General features: G+C 43.3%; 1 protein-coding gene across 3 annotated transcripts in view; it reads left to right on the top strand.

Annotated features, from left to right (window-relative positions):
• Positions 1 to 4,311, top strand: part of NFIA (nuclear factor I A) — a 373,386-nt gene extending 369,075 nt beyond the window's left edge. For all 3 annotated transcript variants that reach the window (XM_049618572.1, XM_049618571.1, XM_049618569.1), the window contains one exon: positions 258 to 4,311. In XM_049618572.1, coding sequence (XP_049474529.1) covers positions 258 to 334 — 77 coding nt within the window. In that variant the 3' untranslated portion in view covers positions 335 to 4,311. The remainder of the gene's footprint in view (positions 1 to 257) is intronic.
• The last annotated feature ends 16,521 nt before the right edge of the window (positions 4,312 to 20,832 follow it).

The raw sequence follows: 20,832 nt of genomic DNA, 5'->3' as shown, positions 1-20,832 counted from the left end.
GCCGAAGTCAGCCGCTTAACCGACTGAGCCACCCAGGCTCCCCGACATTGAGTTTTAACATCAGAGGAATAAGATCAGCTTCAGTGACTCAATATTTACTACTGTTTGTCAATCCTCTACTTCCCCAGAAAATTCCGCCCCCTTTCCTCCCCTTCATTCCTGATACAGATCCCAATTTCTTGGTTGGAAGGGCAACTTCTAAAATACGTTACTTTCCAAATTGTACCCCTAATCACTCTCTTCCTTTTGTCTTCCAGTCCTGGTACCTGGGATAAAAGTCGCAGCGTCCCACCATCCACCAGACAGACCACCTGACCCCTTCTCAACTCTGTAACATGGACGCATCCTCAACCCAGCGCGGTTACAACTTCACTGTCAGTGGAAGGGGAGAATCAAATCAACTTGTACATGGAAACAGCGAGCATTATGGTCAAACAGCAAAGGCCATAACCTTTTGGGATTTTTTTTTTAAATACTTTAGGGACTGTTGTAATTTTCTCATATGGTGCTGGAAATGGTTGGGCTTTGTAACACGTGGAGTGTTCCCGTGGTAGCGTGAGCATTAGGTGATGTGGCTAGCGGAGGTCTACCCTTGCTCACTGACTTCCCGTTGTAACACACTTTCCTTACGGAGCCTGGCTGTTTCACAGTATTTCATGAATTTACCCACACAGGTGTGAGCCTCCTTGAGTCATCGGGAGGCACATGGAGAACTAAATCTTTTGTAGTAGCTGAGATCTGCAATATATAACTTACGGGACAGTCAAAGGGCAATGTTTTTCTGTAACATATTGGAGAAAGAAAATGCAGTTATGTTCCTTTTTTATTTTTTCTTTTAGTTTGGTTTTGGTTCAGCAGTCAGCAGTTAAATATATAACATGGCCCACAAGGACAGTGAATCCACTCACGTTGCAGAACAATTCCGAAATGACAAACTACTACTACTATTCAGTTTTTTAAAAGTTGTGAAATGCTGCACTTACATTTAAAAAAAAAAAACATTTTTTCAACAATTTCAACAATGACACACAAATTCACGTGGAAATGGGGAAGATGGTCTGTTTTGACAGAAACTGACAGGAATCAATCAAAACAATCGAATTTTGAAATGAGTAAAGTGCAATTTCATTGGATAGCTAAATATCTTTGTAAGATAGAGATTGTTGAAAATTCTATTTTTGTTTTTCAAGTCCTTCCACCCCAGGACTCTAAATTATTGGGGTAAAAAAACAGCCTTGCAAGAAAAAGGGGAGCTATTTTTGCTTTTTATGTTTTTTATTGTTAAACTTGTATCCCTTTAAAAACTGAAGGAAAATTAAAAAAAAAAAAACAAAAAACAAATCTAATGGTGCTTTTACCACGATATGTTAACTACATTAAATGCTAATTAATTATTTTCTGTTATCAAAGCACATAACTAAAATGAAATCATGGTATCTGTTAATTTTATAAGCTAGAAGTCACTATAATGGATTATGCCAATTCTGAAAATTTTTACATGTATCCAGCAACATAGGATTTATCAGTTATCAGACACTTCATTGTACCAGAGATTGTCCAGAACTTTTAAAGACCTTTGCGCCCCTGAACTGGGCTATGGGAAAATAATAATAATAATGATGATGATGATAAAACCAATACTGACACAAATGCTGGTGCCCATTCAGATCAAGGGTACCTGTTAGGGAAAAAAAAAAAGTTTGCACCCCCAAATGTCCTGTATCTTATGTAAACACACACACACACACACACACACACACACGCACACACAAACACACACACAAAGAAAACAACAAAAAAACATACAAAAAAAAGTGCAAGTGATTTTTCTACCAGACAGCGAAGCACCCCTTTGCTTCCCATGCAACTTCAAGAAGGTTTCCTATACTATACATATATATACGTTCTGGTTGGCAAGCCCTGCTGATCAGAGAAAGTCTCTGCATGTTCTAGTGTTAGTAACTAATTTTTATATAGTTAATGTAGGATAAAGTAGAGTGCATTAAGACACAATATTGTAATCCCTACTCTAGGCACTTGCCTTTAAACTATGTTTTTCAGCCCTTCAGAAGGGTTCTACTACTGTCCTATACAATCAAGTAACTGAAATTCTTGGGAAGACACTTTGCTCCTCATCTTTCCCCCGAAACAATGTTGTTTTGTTTTGTTTTTTTTCCTTAATTTGCACGAAAACAAAAATTCCATATCAATGTGCCTTGCCCTGGATAGCGATTATTTGTGGAATTGTTGCACATATGCTCCTCTATTGAAAGGGGTTTTTCCCTAGTCAAGCATTTGGAGACACTTTTTGTAAATGTGACTTTTATGTCAGCCATCGTCAGTTTCAACATCTAGAACTAAATAGAAAGTTAGTTGTTCCGCAGATAGGAGTAGTCTTTATTGTCCTCTGTGGTCAGTGGCAGTGCTATTCTGAGATCTGTAGATGGCTTAGAATATCAGTATTTTGGATGTTGCTGCATTTTACAATTTATTTGGAGTCTTCCTTTATTTTCCCCCCAGATATATGAAAATATGCAATACCTGCTTATATCGTGTAGAAAAGCTTAGCGATTATTAATTTTTCTTTTATTTTTTTTATTTGACCAAAGTCGGTGCTGCACTTGACGCAGTGTGTTTTAGGTGTTTGTCTTTGTACTTTTTTTGTGATTTTTGAATGCACGTGCGCAGGAAGGGCTCCTCTTAGAGAAGCAGTCAAACTGTGAAGCACTAAGCTGACCCTGCTTCAAGCAATTTTGTTTTTACAACTGTTCCTTTCACAAGCAAGCCTTAAAAAAAAAAAAAAAGACAACTTCCTTTTTCTTCAGCTCCCACACCCCATTTTTCTTAGCAGACCGCAGTCAATCCACATTCAATAAAAAGGATATAATGCCCATTTTTATATGCACGTTTTTAAACTTCCAAGTTCTGAAAATTGTTTACTGGTTATCTCTATTTAAGGAAAAAAAAATAAAATAAAACATTTTGGATTTTCATATGTGTCTGATAAGTGGTTGAATAGTCGTTTGACGCTCTTGTGTGGTGTGGTTGTCAGTATATGGTGTCACTTCCTATAGCCAGCCAGCATAATTCGCCTTCCCCGATAGCACTTAGCTGGGCATTACTTTCTTATGACATATGTGCACTAAAAAAAAGAAAAAAGAAAAAAAAAAAAAGAAAAAAAATAGCAGCTTTCAGTGCTTCACAGTGAAGGGAAAAAAAGCCTAGACAAACATTTTGTCAGAACCTTTGCTATAAGCCAAGGTATTACCAGTAAATTGGTTGTATATACAATAAAATTGCACCCTTTTTTTAAAACAAAACAAACTAAGCAATAGTTTGGGCAGTTTTAGTTGTTTCTAGTGAGCATGTTGTAGTCATGACTGCAAAGAGAGAGGATAAACTGCCCGCTCAGAAGATATGTAATTTGTATTGTTGTATAGTTTTATTGATTACACTGATTTATTCTACCCTATTTTATAACGCAGGACTTTTGTAATGTTGTTTAAATGAGGAAACATTTCTGTCAAATTAGCCTAGTGAAATTTCTGATTGTCCATTATAAAGGCAGCGTTCATAGAATTGCTTTTCTTTCTTTCCCGCCCCCCGCCCTCCTCCCCCCCTCGGGAACTGGATTTAAGTTTAAAACTTTCCTGTTTCCTTTTTTTTTTTTTGTAAGTATTTAAATACAGTTATTTTTTTTTCTCTCAATGGTATAGCATATTCCTATGCTTGAGAAGTATAGGTCTACTGAAAAACCATTGTAAATGGACGTTACAGGTATGCTGTATTTTTGAAGGTATTTTGTTGTATTCAGTTTGATGAAGCTAAAATTAGGGAACTCTGAACAGATTTGCAGGAAAAAAAAATGTTTTAAAGGCTTTAAAACATTAAGGAGGCAGTCTAGGGTGATAACGAACAGGGGTTAAGTATTAAATACACTAAGTTACATTTTTGTTCATGTTTCATTGTCCAGAAAGCAGCAGGATACTAGTTCAGTTGTGATCAAGCAGGAAAAAAGAAACACCAACAAGCTGAGTGTTTACCTTTTAGATGAAAGCCAAGCGAAGATGTTTGAGGAAGACTTTGCTACCTGGGGTGTGTAGACTGACAGGCTGAGGGCTGGCCCAGTGGAAAGGCCCCGCCCTTGATTCTGAGACACATTTGAATTTTTTCTCTCCCATCAAATGGCATTAACAATATTGGCAAAGAGAAGCCCCTCAAATCACTCTCCACGTTTTTTTCTTTGGGAACTGAAGTCAGAGGCACAAACACTAAATCTGATCATTTTTCTATATGCTTTTTTTTTTTTTTCCTGGCCCATCCCCTGCCACTAAAATGCTCCTTTTCTGATCATTCACGGGCAGAGGCCCTCTCCCTAATGCCACTCTATCCATCCCAGAGCCTTTCACTTTGCTTTGAGGTTCGGGCAAACTTTTCTGTTTCTTCACATCCTGGCATGGCCTCTATTGGTGTCAGCTCCTCCCCGTCCCCACCCCTGCAAGCCCACGACAACAAGAAAGTACACTTCCCCAAGCTTGCATCCTTCATTCTCTGACAGCCCAAGTGTAAGGGAACCCCGACTTTCCAGAGTCATGGTGTTCATTCAGCCCACAGCAATATGCAAAACCCATCCCTCAAAAAGCTTGTCTTTTACTTTTCAAACCCTTATCCCCCTACACCTTGAATTCTGTAGTTACAGCATCATCAAGTATTTACAAAATCTGGATTAAGAAAAACATTTTTCCCCTTGTGATTTTTTTTTGGGGGGGGTGGGAGGGGAGGGATTTCTAAGAATGTCGTTTAATGTACTTTGCATCATGTCTCTGGAAATATCTTTTTGTCCATAATGGTGGTGGTCTCTCTCTCTCTCTCTCTCTCTCTCTCTCTCTCTCTCTGTCTCTCTCCCATATTTCTTTCTTTCCTTCTATCTTTCTGTCAGGTTTTTTTTTTTTTTCCCGGTAGCAGGCCTCCATAGAACAAATTCAAAACACCACTGACATGATAGTGTAAGGAGAGCTTCAGTGGCGCCCCCCCCCCCCCCCCCCACCCCACAACCCCGAGATCTGTCCCAGGACAGTCTCGTCTCAGAAAGCTGCACTGCCCACAGGCAGGGCTTTCATTCAAATCGGCTTCCGAGGCCAATTTCGTCCTGAAGTCAATGCATGTATTTACTGTCTGACGGTAAACCCGCTCTGCCTTCTCCACGTCCAAGGCTGTGCATTTGCCTAATTAGTGTCGCGTATGTTTTCCTTTTATTTTTTTCCAATAAAAAAGCAGTGGGATGAAAATTGCTTTGATAGATAGCAGGTAACATTGAAGCTGTTCCATAGCACTTAACTGTAGTGAATACTGTGTCACCAATTCTGAAATCAATTTAATGTTTAATGCAAATCCATTACATGGTGCTATAACAGGCTGACAAAATGATTTACACCAATGTGACAACTTGGGCTCAATTCACTCTGCTTTCCAACAGTGTAAATGCATAGCAGTGTTTATCTGCATGAGAACTATGCACTAATCTATCTGAAGAAAAAAAAAAACTATATCAACTTTGGTATCTACTTTCCGTTTACTTCAATCCTTGCCTTTTTGGTCATTGTTATAATGCCAGCTTTAGGACAGAAAGAATTATAAGAAAACCAGCATAATACCTGATATATTAAAATGTAGTGCCTGTGAAATCTGTATTATATTGCTCTTCTGAAGTAAGATTTTTCTACACCGGTAGCCTTTGCTGTCAGTCAGGACCTTCTGGTATAGGTGATGTAAAATAACCGTACAATATTAATGCATGCTATTCCATAATGCTTAGTGAACTGTATGAATATTACTCAAAGTTATGTTAGTCTTTTTTTTTTTTTTCTGACTTGGTTCTTGTCAGCTAGGTTTAAGGTATTTCACTGAGAACGCAAATTCTGTCTTTCTTGATTTCGGCTGTTTTCAGTATTTTGGAGGTATACATTTACTTAAATTCAGTATTACTTGTGTTTTTGTTTTCGTTTTTGTTTTTTGTTTTCTTCTTCCTAGGGGACAAGCATGGGTGGTTGATTTCAGAAATCAGTCCCTGGCAAGACTTTTGTCTCAAAACGACCATTTGTATTTCAAGAACTGTGCTACGAAGACACTCTGAGAACATTTCCAAGCGAGGGACATTTTCCTTGACCCTCGACTGAAGCTATGCCGACCCTGGAGCATTTTCTTAATGGACAATGTTCAGCCAGGTACCCATGCTTGATCCGTCTTCACACCAGACTTCCTCATATGAAAAGAAAAAAAAAATTGAAAAAAATCTTTAAGAAATCACATGGCTATTTAGTTTCATGCACAGTTGCAATATTTTCTTCAGAAATAAAACTCTGTACAAACTTTGGGCCCGATTCATAAGAAAAAGAAGTTTGCTATTAACACGGGATTTTTTTTAAATATACTTTTTTTGGGTCTAAATTTGAAACTACTTGCTTCCCAAATTGAATGTTTCATCTCACCTTTCCCCCGCCCTAAACCAGCACCCATCTGCCTCTTCTGCCCAAAAGGGTCACATAACCAGATGAAGGGAATGGGGAGATGGGGTGTAGATGCCGGAAATGCTCAGGAAGATAGGGGACCACCTGCAGTTGAGCTCCAGAACGGGGAGGCCGCAGCATGCGGGGGCAGGACCTCGCCTGTGTGCCAGGCATCGTGAGTTTCACATGTGGGCTCCTTATGCGTTTTAATTCAAAAAACACAATTTCCCAAGTGTGTCCACAGGACCACAGGACTGTATGGTGGGAGTGCCCCCTCTAATCCAACCAGAGCACCTGCAGGGGGAGAGGAAACACTCACCAGGTCACGCCCGGTGAACTTTTGTATCTGCACAGTGCTTTTAAGGGCAAATAGCTGCCCAATGAACTGGGCTATTTTTCCTGCTGTTTTCTGCTCGACTTCTCAAAATGACAGAAGCTTTTCCCCCATTTATTCTATTTGTGTTATTCTTATTTTCAATTTTTTATTTTTTATTTTATTTTTATTTTTTTAGTACTAGTCTATACATCAGCATGTTTTTTGTTTTGTTTTGTTTTGTTTTAACATCTCAATCGAAGGTCACAAGGCCGCTGGCTATGTTGGGGTGGAGGTTTGAGAGAGCGGTCGCCTCCATTTTTTTCTCCCTGGTCTCAGACCAGCCTGTCTGCACTGTGAAGGCATTTGGTAGAGTCACCACTGAGATACTAACTCAGCCTAGAGCTGGAGCTTTGTCAGGTTCTAGGAGGGCCTTAGTAAAGACTTTCAAAGGCAAACACGTGATTCTCCTTCCCTACACCCTTGACCTCTTAATGCAGAACAAAGTTCTCTGGGGACCTTTCCCACCACCCTTGGAAATCTGTCCACTCAAGATACCTCGGTTTTTTGGTGTTTTTCTTTTTTTGTTTTTTTTTTCATTTAAAATTGTTGGGGGGTAGGGGACCGAACACTTCCAGAGATGAAAAGAGATCCGTTGTGAAACTAAACACCCCCCCGTGTTAATAACTTGGTTTGACATTTGTTTTTATGAGCCGGGCCCCCTGTGCCTCTAGTATACTTGTATTGACTCTCATAGCTACCCTTTTAGTTTTACTGTGTTCTGTGAAAATTTGTAATTGGTTGAGAATCACTGTGGGCGTCCATTCTTATTCAACTAAATCTCCACAGGTTTTTTGAGCTGGTGTGGATTAGTTTAACTCTTGTATTCAACCATTAGTGCTACCACCTTCTCACATTACAATACAATTACTGGAAGCAAGTACTGCATTTCCTATGCAACAAAAAAGGAAAAATAAAAAATTGCTAATGCTATGGAAGCTGTGTCCTCATTTGCTTTCAATCACACCTGGGTGCTTGTGTGAGTAACGGGGAAGAGTGGGGAAGAGTATGGATGGGTCTTTCTGCACCGGGGAGTTTGCATTATCCTAGATAAATGGCGAGCACATCGCGCCCTCCACAGAGGTCTGATGGGCACTGTTGGTTTTCTCACCTGCTTAGACAAATGCAGGGTTTACCTCGTGCTCCCTCTGTGCCTGATACTCTTCTAAGTGCTTTAGATATTGTATCAGTGAGGGCCCAGTCAGGAATCAGGAATAGGGTCTGGTAGGTGTTCCAAGAGGGGGCTCTGCAGTAGCCTACAGAGAAATAATGGTAGGATTACAGCCACCAGCCCTGGAGCTGGGGACACAAAAAGGAAAAGTTGGGCTAGCGGAACCTAGGCATTCCAAGGAGGAAATCCACGCAGCTGGTACTTGGGTCTTTACTGAGAGGGGGCGCCATGAAGGTGGGGCGCACCACATGCATGGTCACAGACTCCTGCGGGGACGTGGGGTGGCTGGTGCTAGGATCGCTGGGGGGGAAGCAACCAACAGTATCAGTACTTCTGAGGAGGCGAGGCACGGTGGGTGCTGGGAGAGCTGAAAGGAGGCGGAGGCTCTTGGCGAATGCCTCTTCTGCTGCTGTCACATGTGGGCTGGAGCTGAAACTGGAAAGAAATCCCCTCTCTCCCTTCCCTCGTATTCTAAGACTTCGCCAATGTCTCTGGCTTGATCTAAGCCTCGCCATCTGGGAAGAGAGTACGGAAAAGGTAGGAAGGAAACTACCAGCCCCCCCACCCACCCAGAACAGAGTATAGAGAGGTGAGCTTGCAGACCAGACACAGAAAGTGCACAAGCAGCACATATATCTCAATCCATTTAATCCTCACAGACACCTCAAAGACAGACCACTGTTTTCATCCCCATTTACAGATGGGGAAACTAAGGCAGAAAGAGATTCAATAAGTCATCCAAGGTCATACAACAACTAAGTAGCAGGTGGGATTCAAATCCAAGAAGTCGGCTTCCAACTTCCATCCCATAGTCACTACAATATATCAACTCAACTATTTAATAAAAATTATTCGAGTACCCATTATGTGCCAGAGACTATGCCAGGGGCTAGGGACAGTAAGTAAATAAAAACTGAGCAACTGTTCTTATAAAGTATACAGTCTAGTGGGCAAAATAAGCATTATCCAAATAAACATAGCAAGAAAGGTAAGCTTGTAGTTGTGACGAGGTTTATGAAGGATATACAGGCTGTGAAAGCCCATCGAGATGTAGTAGGACAGATAGATGTTAACTGGCAAAGGGGGCAGGCAGGAAGAAGAATGCTCTGGGCAGAGGGAACAGCATGTGCAAACAGCCTGTGGTAGATGGAGTTTGGCACCTTTGAGGGAGGGAAGGATGGCCCATTTGGATGAAGAGAAGAAAAGGAGAGGAAATATGTTAGAAGATGAAGCCTGACATTTAAGTCAAGATATTGCAAGGCCTTCCAGGCATATTAGGGACTTTTGTCCTATCCCCTGAGAGCATCCTAAAACACGTGTCAGTCAGATTAGGCTGGATCTATGCTGGGATGCAAACAAGTCCAGAACCTCAGTGGCTTACAACAGTAAAGATTTGCATCTTATTTTGCGTGTCCATCAAGGGTTGTGTGGGGGTCTTGATGCACTCTAGGACCCAGGGTGAAAAGCAGCTACCATCTCAACCATTGCTGGATGTGTTAGCATGAGGAAAATCGAGCATGGCAAGGCACCGCCTGGCTTTTAACGATTCGTCTGGAATTGACACACACCACTGCCCCTCTCATTTCATTGGCCACAGCATGTCATGTGACCATGCCTCAGTTCAACAGGACCAGGAAGGAGAGAATCCTCTCTGAGGGAGGGTTAGAGAACCTTTTTTTTTTTTTTTTTAATTTTTTTTAGTACAGTTACCATTTAGTGTTCTATCAGTTTCAGGTATATATTGTGATTCAACCATTCTATACATTACTCAGTGCTCATCATGATAAGTGTACTCTTAATCCCCTTCACCTGTGTCACCCATCCCCCTCCCCACCTCCCCGCCGGAAACCATCAGTTTGCAGCTGGGAACTCTTATAGATTATAGCTTGAGGAGAGGAGGGGGAGGTGCAGAGCAGAGAAGGCCAGCGAGAGAGAGGACAGGACGGTCGCCCAGGCTGTGGTGCCTCCGGTGGGGCGGACAGATCAGAGAAGGTAATAAGGATATTAATGGCTACAGGGTATTGAGCTCTTTAATGTGATTTATCCCATTAAATTTCATATTTTCTCTCTTATTATTGCAGCTCTCGAAAAGGTATAGTCAGTCCTCAAAACACATTTCGGACTCAAGTGAATAGAGCAATTTCACACACACATGGCTTGGAGTTTAAGTCGGATGGAATCAGTCATTACCTTTCGGTGACGACTCCAGCCAATAGAAGACACTTTGGTCTTTATTATTCAGAGTTACGAAACTGGAATTAAAGTCATTTAGCAACTCTTGTTGACAGGTCGAGAGTAGGTACAGGGCTTGGGGTGAAGGCAATGTAGAGGTCAAAGACACAGGCCCAGGCACAGGAGTGACTGGGCTGAATCTTGGCCCTGCATCTTACTAGCTCTGTGATGTTGGCAGGTGTCTCTGTTTCCCCGTTGGTAAGATGAGAATAATAAAATCAGCCCCTACCCACCTCACAAGGCTGCTGTATTTGATGAGTTAACATTCATAAAGGGGTGAGTGGTGTGGCCTGGCACATCGTGAATGCTATATCGAATGCTGTAACTACAACGATAAAGAAGTGGTTCCAAAATGTGGCCATAAGGCGTTCTTTCAGTGCACTGATGGCATAAAGCCCTCTTCCTCGTCATTTCCAGCCCTCTATTTGAGCAAATCCTGAAAAAACTTTCATTCCACATCTGCCTCAGCTAAGTAGCAAGAAGTAGCTTAAAAAATGCAGTCAAAGGTTTGAGGACAGACACAGTTGGGTTTAAATCTTGACATTTGGGACCTCAGGTTTTCTGTCTACAAAATGGGAATAAGGATAGTACCTACCTTCTGAGACCGTTAAGAGGGTTACAAGAGTTAATGTACGTAGGCCCTCTGACACAGTATCAACCACCTAACAACTATTATTATTTGCAACCCTGGGTTGGTGCGTACCTGAGGAGAAGAACTCTGGTACCTGGGAGGGTGATATTATATAGTGGAAAGAGGCTTGGGCTTGAAACCAGAGGTCTCAGGTGTGAGTGGCCCTTCCACCATTTATTGGTATGATATTAATAAGTTATTGTACCTCTCCCTGAGCCACAACTGAGAGAAAGGCCCAAATGACTCAATGAATACAGATGAGGATGTGCAGGGAAGCACAATTCCAAGCACCAGGCACTAGGCTGTGTTGACTAGAACCCAGCTGGAGGGTCCCACCTGGCTCTGGTTCCTATGTCCCTCAATGGTGTTAACTGCCAGGGAAATCCATTCTCATCACTCAGGGAAAATTGGCCAAGGGAAGTGGTACCTAGTCATCATTTTAACCCTTCAAGTCCTGGCTCTTTGGTGAAAGAACATGGCCAAAATATAGAGGTCTTATTGACCTTTAGGGAGAAACCAGGCTTTCCTTGACCTATGAGGAATGAACTAGCTTCTTTCTATTCTCTCTGAAACACATAAGCCCATTCTTTTTTTTAGTGTTTTTTAATGTTTATTTATTTTTGAAAGAGAGAGAGAGAATGGGGGAGGGGCAGAGAGAGAGGAAGACACTGAATGGGAAGCAGGCTCCAGGCTCTGAGCTGTCAGCAGAGAGCCTGACGCAGGGCTCAAACTCACAGACCATGAGATCATGACCTGAGCTGAAGTTGGACGCTTCACCAACTGAGTCATTCAAGCGCCCCTCACATAAGCTACATTGGTTTCCATCTGGCACATTCAGTTTGGATTTCAGGTTCATTACAGGGAGCCCTGGTAAAACAAATGAAAAGTAAATTTATTTCTACCATCACATTTAAATTTTTTTTATTATGGAAAAATACCATGTATGTACAAACTAGAATTGATTAATGAATTCCCATGTACCTCTTACTCATCACTTACAATTAACTCCTACCCCCTCTATACCCCATCCACTTCTTGACCACCCCATATTGTTTTGAAGCAAATCTCAGGTATCATATATTTCATCTGTAAATTCTAGACTACATCTCTAAAAGCCAAAGACTCTTTCATAAAACATATTCAAAATACTGTTTCATACCCCAAAATATTAACAATAATTCCTTAAAATCATCAAATAACCAATTAGTGTTCAAATATTTCCAACTGTCTTACAATGTTTTTAATAGTTTTCCAAATAAGAATTCAAATAATTATAGTGCATACAGTAACTGATTTTTATGTATCTTAAATCTTTAAATCTATAGCATCCCCTTCCTTTTATTTCCCTTGCAGTTATTTGCTGAAGAAACTGGGTTATTTATCCTGAAGAGTTTTTCCATCTCAGTTTTGTGAATTGCATCCCTGTGGCATAAACACATTCTACCGTTAAATTGGAAGCATGTTCGTGACCTTGGGAGTTGATCCATGGGATGCAATCCCAAGACTGCCTCACACAGTCATGGAATGGACCAAAGAATTCACCTTGTGTTTGTGGCCCAACTCTGGAAGCTGTAGACAAAATAACTGAACCAAAGTGAAAAATGCTCCAGGAGCTGTTCACCAACTCCATCCCTAGCTAGCTTTTTTCTCTGCCAGGAACCATAGAAGCAAGGGAGAATCTACCTGAATGACCTAAAAAAAAAAAAAAAAAAAAAAAAAAAAAGCCAGCTTCCACCTTAAAGGGGAACAAGATGAATCAAGATGAATAATTCTGGTTGGTAAAGTCTACCTTCCAGATAAAAGTCTTTCTGCTCTTGCCTCCTTGTGCAGCAAGCATTCTCTTCCCTTGTGACTGTGTGGCTTCAGGGGCAGAAGTCAGTCCCCGGGCATGGAGAATCAGGCTCTATGGAACAATCTTTGGAGCCCGCAGATCACTTCATCTAGCTCATCTGTTATTTCCACTACCACTATCATGGCCTCTGAGCACTGGCCTGAGCCACACTCTTCTCCATGCAAGTACAAAATCTCAAAGCAAACGGGACCAACATTATTGAATACCTCCCATGTGCCAGAACTTGGGACTGGCAACGGTGATGACTCTGAGATCAGCCCAGAAGAGTACAGAGCCTAGCAGAGAAAACAGACGTGCAAATCAAATCATGGCCTCATAAAAGCCAGGAAGGCATCACATAATCTGGGGACCAACTATTCCCAAGGGAAAGAGAGCCATGGGGAGGAGACGTACAATCTAGGTCTTCAAGGATGAGCAAGAGTTCTAGAGACTGGCTAGAAGATACAAATAGCATTAGATACGCTAATAGTAATGACACCTAGCATGTACTGAGTGAGCCCCTCACACCACGCATGGTTCCAAGGGCTTCACATGCACAAGCACATATAAGCTAACCACATGAAAGAGAAATAATTGTTATTCCCATTTTACAGATGCAGATAGTGAGGTACAAAGAGTTTCAGTAACTTGCCTTACTTATGTTAGTAACTACCTGTGTGGCGCCTTAATGTTCACGGGCTTAAGGGATAGATAACATTTCTAAATCACAATTAGTCCAAATGTAAGTCTGGTTCACCGTCCTCTTTCAAGGGCCTGGAATCATGCTCAGCACTTAAAAGGCACTTTATACTGTCAGAGGACAAGCCATGGTTGTGTCAGTCAGCTTTTATTTGCCACTTCAGACCTACTCTCCACCCTCCTCCAAACTGCCCTGTGCTCAGAAGGCTGACCTATATGGACCATGTCAATGGGCTTTCTTGGCCTGGGCTTACCAGCTGGGATGAGCCAGTCAGAAACCCTGGCAGTAGATTGCTGGGAGGGAGGACAGTGATGTCAGGGTATTTATTCCCCTGGCTCTCTCCCTGGGTCCTCTCTGGCTGGTGACATTCCTCCTCAAAGGAAGGTCACAGCTCCTCTCAACATGGCTCTCCATACCTTAATTTCTCCTTCTGTGTTCTGATAACAGCCCCCCCCTCCACTCCTCACCCTTTTAGGCATGGAGATAGTAAGAGCTTTGGGTTACCATCTTTTATAATTTCTCTACGTCTTACCCACACCTTTGTAAATAGTCTCTTTAGTAAACCCCTCTCAAATGATCTTGAGTTGAATGTGTTGTCTGTGTCCTGCTGGAACCCTGATAGAGTGGTCAAGCCAGAGCAGGCTTCTGGAACCTTCTTTCTCCTCAAATTCCAGCAGAGGCTCAGATTTATTCACCTGATGGATGTCAAAACCATAAATTTTCCCATCTTAGTTTATCCTAGATTCAGATGGCTGGACTCAACCTTCAAAGGTCGCTGAAGTCCATTTCCCTGCCTCCAGCTAGGAATCCCACCTCCCCACCACCACCCCCAACTGCTCCTGTCAGAGGGAAGTATATCTTACTTTGAAGATCTCCAGGTAAGGAGATACCATAACTCATTTTAGTGTCTTCATACTCCCTGCCTGATAAATCTCCCTCCTGTCTGACACGGACCCCTCCTATTACAGGTGAAGCCCGTTGCCTTTGTCTTGCTCCCTGGCAAGAACTGAACAAAAGATCCTTCATTCTTTGAAAATGTGCATTAATTTGTCTTTACCCTTCTCTGGCTCCAAAGTGCAGATCAATGAAAGCAGATCATCTGCCCATGCTAGTCTCAGGTCATCAACCTGGACGTTCTAGGAGAACACTACGCCATAGCAAACTTCTGCAAGAATGAGATCTAAGAGGTTGCTCAGGGGAGGGGATGGACTCCAAACGTCCGCTGAAAGACCACGGACTGGGTTCCTGACAGGAGTGACGGGGGATTCTTCGTCTCCTTTGATATATTTATCCGCTTGGCCATTTATCCCCGCCTGTTATCCTGACCCTGAATTCTGGAGGGTGCCGATCTGCTGGTACTTACCGGCTCTGACAAAGCGGCTGCTTTGTAAACAGAAACCTGCTATTAGCCTTCAGGCCTCTGCTGCTTCCCTTCATCAGTCTCCACCCGGCTGGGCTTTCACTGGACTTGAGCTGAGCCAGCCAGGAACGAGGACCAGAAATACACCCCAGGATCTGATAAACCGCACATCCCACAGACCATTGCTTAAAAATAAATTTTACCGAATTTCAGAGCTTCTCCCCAAACTCCGATGCACACACACACACACAATCCCAATTCCATATTTTAAACCATGTATCTAGATCTTTAAAGTGTTCTCCAACCTGATATGCTTTGTTTTCCTCGTTCCTAGATTGGTAAACATACTCACAAGAGGCCTTTGCCTTGTTCCCATGAAGGCATAAATGACTGCTGTACCGGCACTTACTTAGTCCTACTCCAATTAGACACCCAGCTGTGAAACCCTAGAGTCAACAATGGAGCAGGTGCCCGGCTTTTGTCAATTGGCTCAGTCCCATTTCACATTGAATCCTCCCAGGAACCCAGCAAGGTAGATGTGATTCGTCCCATTTGGTAAGTGAAAATATGATAAGGCGCAGCAAGATCAAAATCACCCAGCTAGGGGCGCCTGGATGGCTCGGTTGAGCGGCTGACTTCGGCTCAAGTCATGATCTCGCGGTCCGTGAGTTCGAGCCCCGCGTCGGGCTCTGTGCTGACAGCTCAGAGCCTGGAGCCTGTTTCCGATTCTGTGTCTCCCTCTCTCTGACCCTCCCCCGTTCATGCTCTGTCTCTCTCTGTCTCAAAAATAAATAAACGTTAAAAAAAAAAATCACCCAGCTAGTGAGCAGGAACCATGAGATTCACCTCCAAGCCCTGAGACCTGAGTAAAATCTGTTTCGACAAAGAGAAGTACCAACAACTAATACTATGGAATATTTATACCCCAAAAGCACTCCTAATTAGGACTTGGAGGCACCTCGCAGCCCTTAACTTTTTTCAAAATCATCAAAGAGAGGGGCAAGTGGGGGTGGCTCAGTCGGTCGAGTGGCATCTACTCAGGTCATGATCTCATGGTTCTCAAGTTCAAGCCCTTGTTTCTCTCAGTGTAGGGCTTGCTTCAGATCCTTGGTCCCTCTGTCTCTGTCCCTCCCCTGCTGGCCCTCACTCAAAAATAAATAAAACATTAAAAAACAAAACAAAGTGAAATAATTAAGGAGAGATCTGAATAATTTTAGCACCACTCGAGTGTGCTAAATTCTTGTTGAACAATTCGTGTTTTTGAGAGTGGGTGGTTAGTATGTGAACCGACAAGGAAATCGCTGGTTACCCTGAGCACCATTTACAGGAAGTATGGGTCTGCAGTGGGCTGAGTGGGGAGCATGACTCCTGAGGACACACGGCATGACTATTACAAGGATGAGTGGAGTCCTAATCTTCAAAAGCTCTAGAAGGTAAGCCCAGGGAGAGTCCTCGGTCATGGCACAGAAAGCCGGGGGCTCACCAATGCACAGCAACAGGAAGTCAGAGATTTGCACTCCCTGGCCCACCGCCCTTTGAGTGACTGAGCCTCATGTTGTCCTGGAACCAAAAACACACAGGATCTGAACTTAAGGTCCAGTTCAGAGCTGAGGGGTAGTCAACAGCTACCACCCGGCTCAGGAGGCCTGGGGGTGAATGTCTCCTCTGATGCTCTCAGAGGCTCACTCATCTTAGCCACCGCATCTCTGAATCTCAACACCCCTCCTTTGTGAAATAAAGCCTTCTCGAAGGCGTGAAAAGTCCTTGGTAAACTAAGGAAGGCCATAAGAAGTTGACAAATGGATTTTAAGGGCTGTGAGAAATGAAGCAAAAAGATGGCATCCCTGGATTAGGCTCTGCCAAGGGGAAAGATGTCATTAGGGTCCTCGCTCCCCAGTCCCATCTAATGACACAGCTCACTCAGTCCAGAAAACCCAAGAAAGGGTCCCCTGCCCTTTGGTATATCTGGCTCACTTCTACTGAGATATGAACTGGCCAAGCCCGAGAGTCCCTCCAGAAAGTAGTTAGCTCTGTTGTTTCTAAGCCAGCCTGGGCCTGGAGCTTTTTCGCTTAACCTTCAGAGCTGTGATGCGGGGTCCAGCCCCCTTTATTTCCCCCATCTTACCAGTTCTGTGCAGAAGACCCAAGTGTAATAGAACAAAAGGTTACCTTGCCCCTTCCACCTCCTCAACTTCCTGCCTTATCGTATCTTATTAAGGCCAGATTCCCAATAATTAGTCGAGTGGAGGGCTTTTTCCAGATCCCTAGCAACTGTGTTACTTGGCCTCGAAGCGTAAAAGAGAGTAATGACTCTCTGAGGGAAAGGAGCTCAAATCATGGAGGGTCTGCTAGCTTCTTGGAATGAGAGAACCAAAAATATCTTCCTTATTTCCAGACCTGACATAGTAACGAGAGTAAACTTCAACTTACTATTTCTGTAAATTAGCCCCATTCATGAAGACCAAATGCCAAGTGGTGTGCTAAGGGCTTCCTTTGCAAGTATTATCTCATTTGAATTGAAGATAATAAAATAACCCATGCCTCCTAAGAGATGCCACAGAAATATTAATGATATGTGCTCCCATCGGCTCCCTTGGAGCCACTCGTTGCTTGTCACTCCCCACTCCCCACTAACACCCAAAGAAACATCCGTATGTTCTGCTGGAAGTGAATTGATTGCTATGAACAGAACCTGTGACCAAAGCCAAGACCTGGTCTTTTATACATAAAGCTCAAAGGGCACCGTCCCCATTGTCTGACTTAACTAATTTGTACACCCTTCTGAAGAGACCCAAACTATCTTCTTCCCTTGTCCAGGGAAGAAATGGTAAATGGGCTCTGGAAAAGGGGAGGTAGAAACAGTTTTAGAAGAGAGACAAGCAGTGATGAGCATTTGCCCATCTCATGTCCCCCTTCGTCTTGCAAGGTAGGGGGAGAGGCTGTTGGAGAGGGAGGAGAAGAAAGGCAATGAATACAAGAAAGTCCTAAGGGAAGAGGGGACGTAATTTGAGAGCGGCCACCCCAGGCTGCCCTGTTGGAGACATGGACCCTGGGAGAGTGGTCCTGTGTGCCATCTACAGGAAACCACCTGCTGGGGCAGAAAGGATGCACAAAAGAGATGCCCATCAATGGGTCATGGGAGTGAGGGAGGAAGAGGTGTCCTCCATGGGAATCACTCATACCAGGGAACCAAAGGTGCCCTGGACACAGCAACCCCGAGGCAGTATCTGTGACGAGAGGTGAGACTGTGGGGACGGCAGCATCTCTGGCAACATACGAACGAGACACAAGAGAGACTGGAACATGATGCCCCTCCCTTTTTTCCACTTTTGCCCAGCTGTGATTGCCCCAGTGCCCCTGGCGTTGGAACAGACACCAGAGCAGGGCAAAGAAGAAACCAGAAATGGTTTTAAACTGGTTGTGGCTCTGATCATTCTAAAGTTGACAGAAATCACTGATGTGCCTGAATTTACCCCAAGGTGTCTAAATTGAGTTGCCTGCTGAAAGCTTAGAAGTTAAGAATCAGAAGTGAAAGACAATTACATGTTTTCCATGCCTAAATGAGGACTGTGAAGTCGCAGGCTGTCCACGACTGCTGGTGAGGAGTCCAGGGAGCCGGGGCCGGAACTCGGAGGCGGACTGACTTCGTGGGATGGGAGAAGAAAAACAAACAAAAACTTCTCATGGTTTCGACTTTCCTGTAACAGCAAGGACAAACCACGAATAATATCTGAGTGAACTGTCCTGTAAAAACAACAAAGATAATAACAAGTATTATTACCAAAATGGAGAACGGTGTGCCAGTCATTTACCAATGCTATTTATTGAACCAGTGCAAATGCTGCCTGCATCACAACAGAGGTGTGGTTCTGTGTGGCGTGGGTGGGAGCACACATCGTGCCAGTCGATCATTCTTTCCTAGGAAGGGCCCAGAGCTCAGAGTCCATATCAACTACAGACAGAGCAAAGGTCATGGCTGGAGACCAGGGGCATGGGGGTATGAGATTCCTAATGTAGGGATGGCCCCATCTCCTCACTCTGCCCTTCTGACAAACAGACCCCTGCACCCTGGCTCCTAATTGACAGAGTAGACCAAGGGTCGGGGCGCAGGCATGGCAAGTTGGGTACTTGCTAAGGTGCAAACTTTAAGAGCGTGCCAAAAAACTCAGTAATCAAGATAAATATTATTTTGATGCGAATATTTTTTTTCAATAAAAATTAATGCAGGGGCGCCTGGATGGCTCAGTCAGTTAAGCGTCCGATTCTCGACTTCGGCTCAGGTCATGATCTCGCAGTTCCTGAGATGGAGGATTGTGTTGGGCTCTTTGCTGACAGCACAGAGCCTTCTTGGGATTCTCTCTCTCTCTCTTTCTCTCTGCCCCTCCCCTGCTGGCACACTCTTTCTTTCTCTCAAAATAAATAAATAAAATTCATTTTGAAAAAAGAAGTAAGTGAAGGCAAGATAGTCATGATGAACAAAATATCAAAATTTTCAATAAAGACAGAGTCCATATTACTGATTTTTCTTTTTGTCCTAGGCTACAGTATGGCTCAGCATGTCACCGTTACTGATCTTAAAAAGGAGAAAGAAAATTATCTGTATTCACAGGCTGCACGATTGTCTATAAGGTAAATCCAGAAAGTCTACAAAAAAATTTTTTTAAGAAATTTAAGAATTTTCTTGGGGCACCTGGGTGGCTCAGTCAGTTAGGCGGCCGACTTCGGCTCAGGTCATGATCTTGCGGTCCGTGAGTTTGAACCCCTCATCGGGCTCTGTGCTGACAGCTCAGAGCCTGGAGCCTGTTTCAGATTCTGTGTGTCCCTCTCTCTGACCCTCCCCCATTCATGCTCTGTCTCTCCCTGTCTCAAAAATAAATAAAACGTTAAAAAAAATTAAAAAAAAAAAGAAATTTAAGAATTTTCTCTAAGAAATGAGATCAGCAAGTATATTAATCCGCTCAGGCTGCTATAACAAAATACCACAGACTGGGGGGCTGAAATAGCAGAAGTTTAGTCCTCACAGCTCTAGAGGCTAAGAAGTCCACGACCAAGTTTCCAGCAAAGTGGGTTTCGTTCTCAGGTCTCTCTTCTTGGCTTGAAGGCAGCTGCATTCTCTCTGTGTGGACACATGACCTCCTCTTTTTGCAGGCTTGAGAGAGAAGAAGCTCTCGGGTATTTCTTGTTGCTGTTAGAGCACCAATATCATCACGAGGGCCCCACTCTCATGACCTCATTTAACCCTAAGGCCCATGAAGGCCCATCTCCAAATACCATCACATTGGGTATTAAGGCTTCAACATATGAACTGGGCAGGGGAGGGTGGGGACACAAACATTCAGTCCGTAACAACAAAGTCACAGGATACGTGGTCAATATACAAAAATCAATTATATTTCTATGTAATAGTAATGAACTATTGGAATTCGATTTTTAAAACACCATTTACGGGGGCACCTGGGTGGCTCAGTTGGTTAAGCAGCCGACTTCGGCTCAGGTCACGATCTCACAGTTTGTGGGTCCAAGCTGTACTGTGCTGACAGCTCAGAGCCCGGAGCCTGCTTTGGATTCTGTGTCTCCCTCTCTCTCTGCCCCTAACCCACTCATGTTCTGTCTGTCTCTTTCTCTCTCAACAATAAATAAATATTTTTTTAAAATTTTTTATGAAAAAAACACCATTTACTATTTCTTCCCCAAAGTATTTAGGTATAAATCTAATCAGATACATTCAAAATGTCTATACTGAAGGGGCGCCTGGGTGGCGCAGTCGGTTAAGCGTCCGACTTCAGCCAGGTCACGATCTCGCGGTCCGTGAGTTCGAGCCCCGCATCAGGCTCTGGGCTGATGGCTCGGAGCCTGGAGCCTGTTTCCGATTCTGTGTCTCCCTCTCTCTCTGCCCCTCCCCCGTTCATGCTCTGTCTCTCTCTGTCCCAAAAATAAATAAAAAAAAACGTTGAAAAAAAAAATTAAAAAAAAAATAAAATAAAATGTCTATACTGAAAACCAAAAAACACTGGTGAATAGATTAGAT

Source organism: Panthera uncia (genome assembly GCF_023721935.1).
Source record: "Panthera uncia isolate 11264 chromosome C1 unlocalized genomic scaffold, Puncia_PCG_1.0 HiC_scaffold_4, whole genome shotgun sequence".
NCBI classification, from domain to species: Eukaryota; Metazoa; Chordata; class Mammalia; order Carnivora; family Felidae; genus Panthera; species Panthera uncia.
The sequence above is the reverse complement of the archived record's forward strand: the minus strand, read 5'-3'. Positions and strand labels throughout refer to the sequence as shown.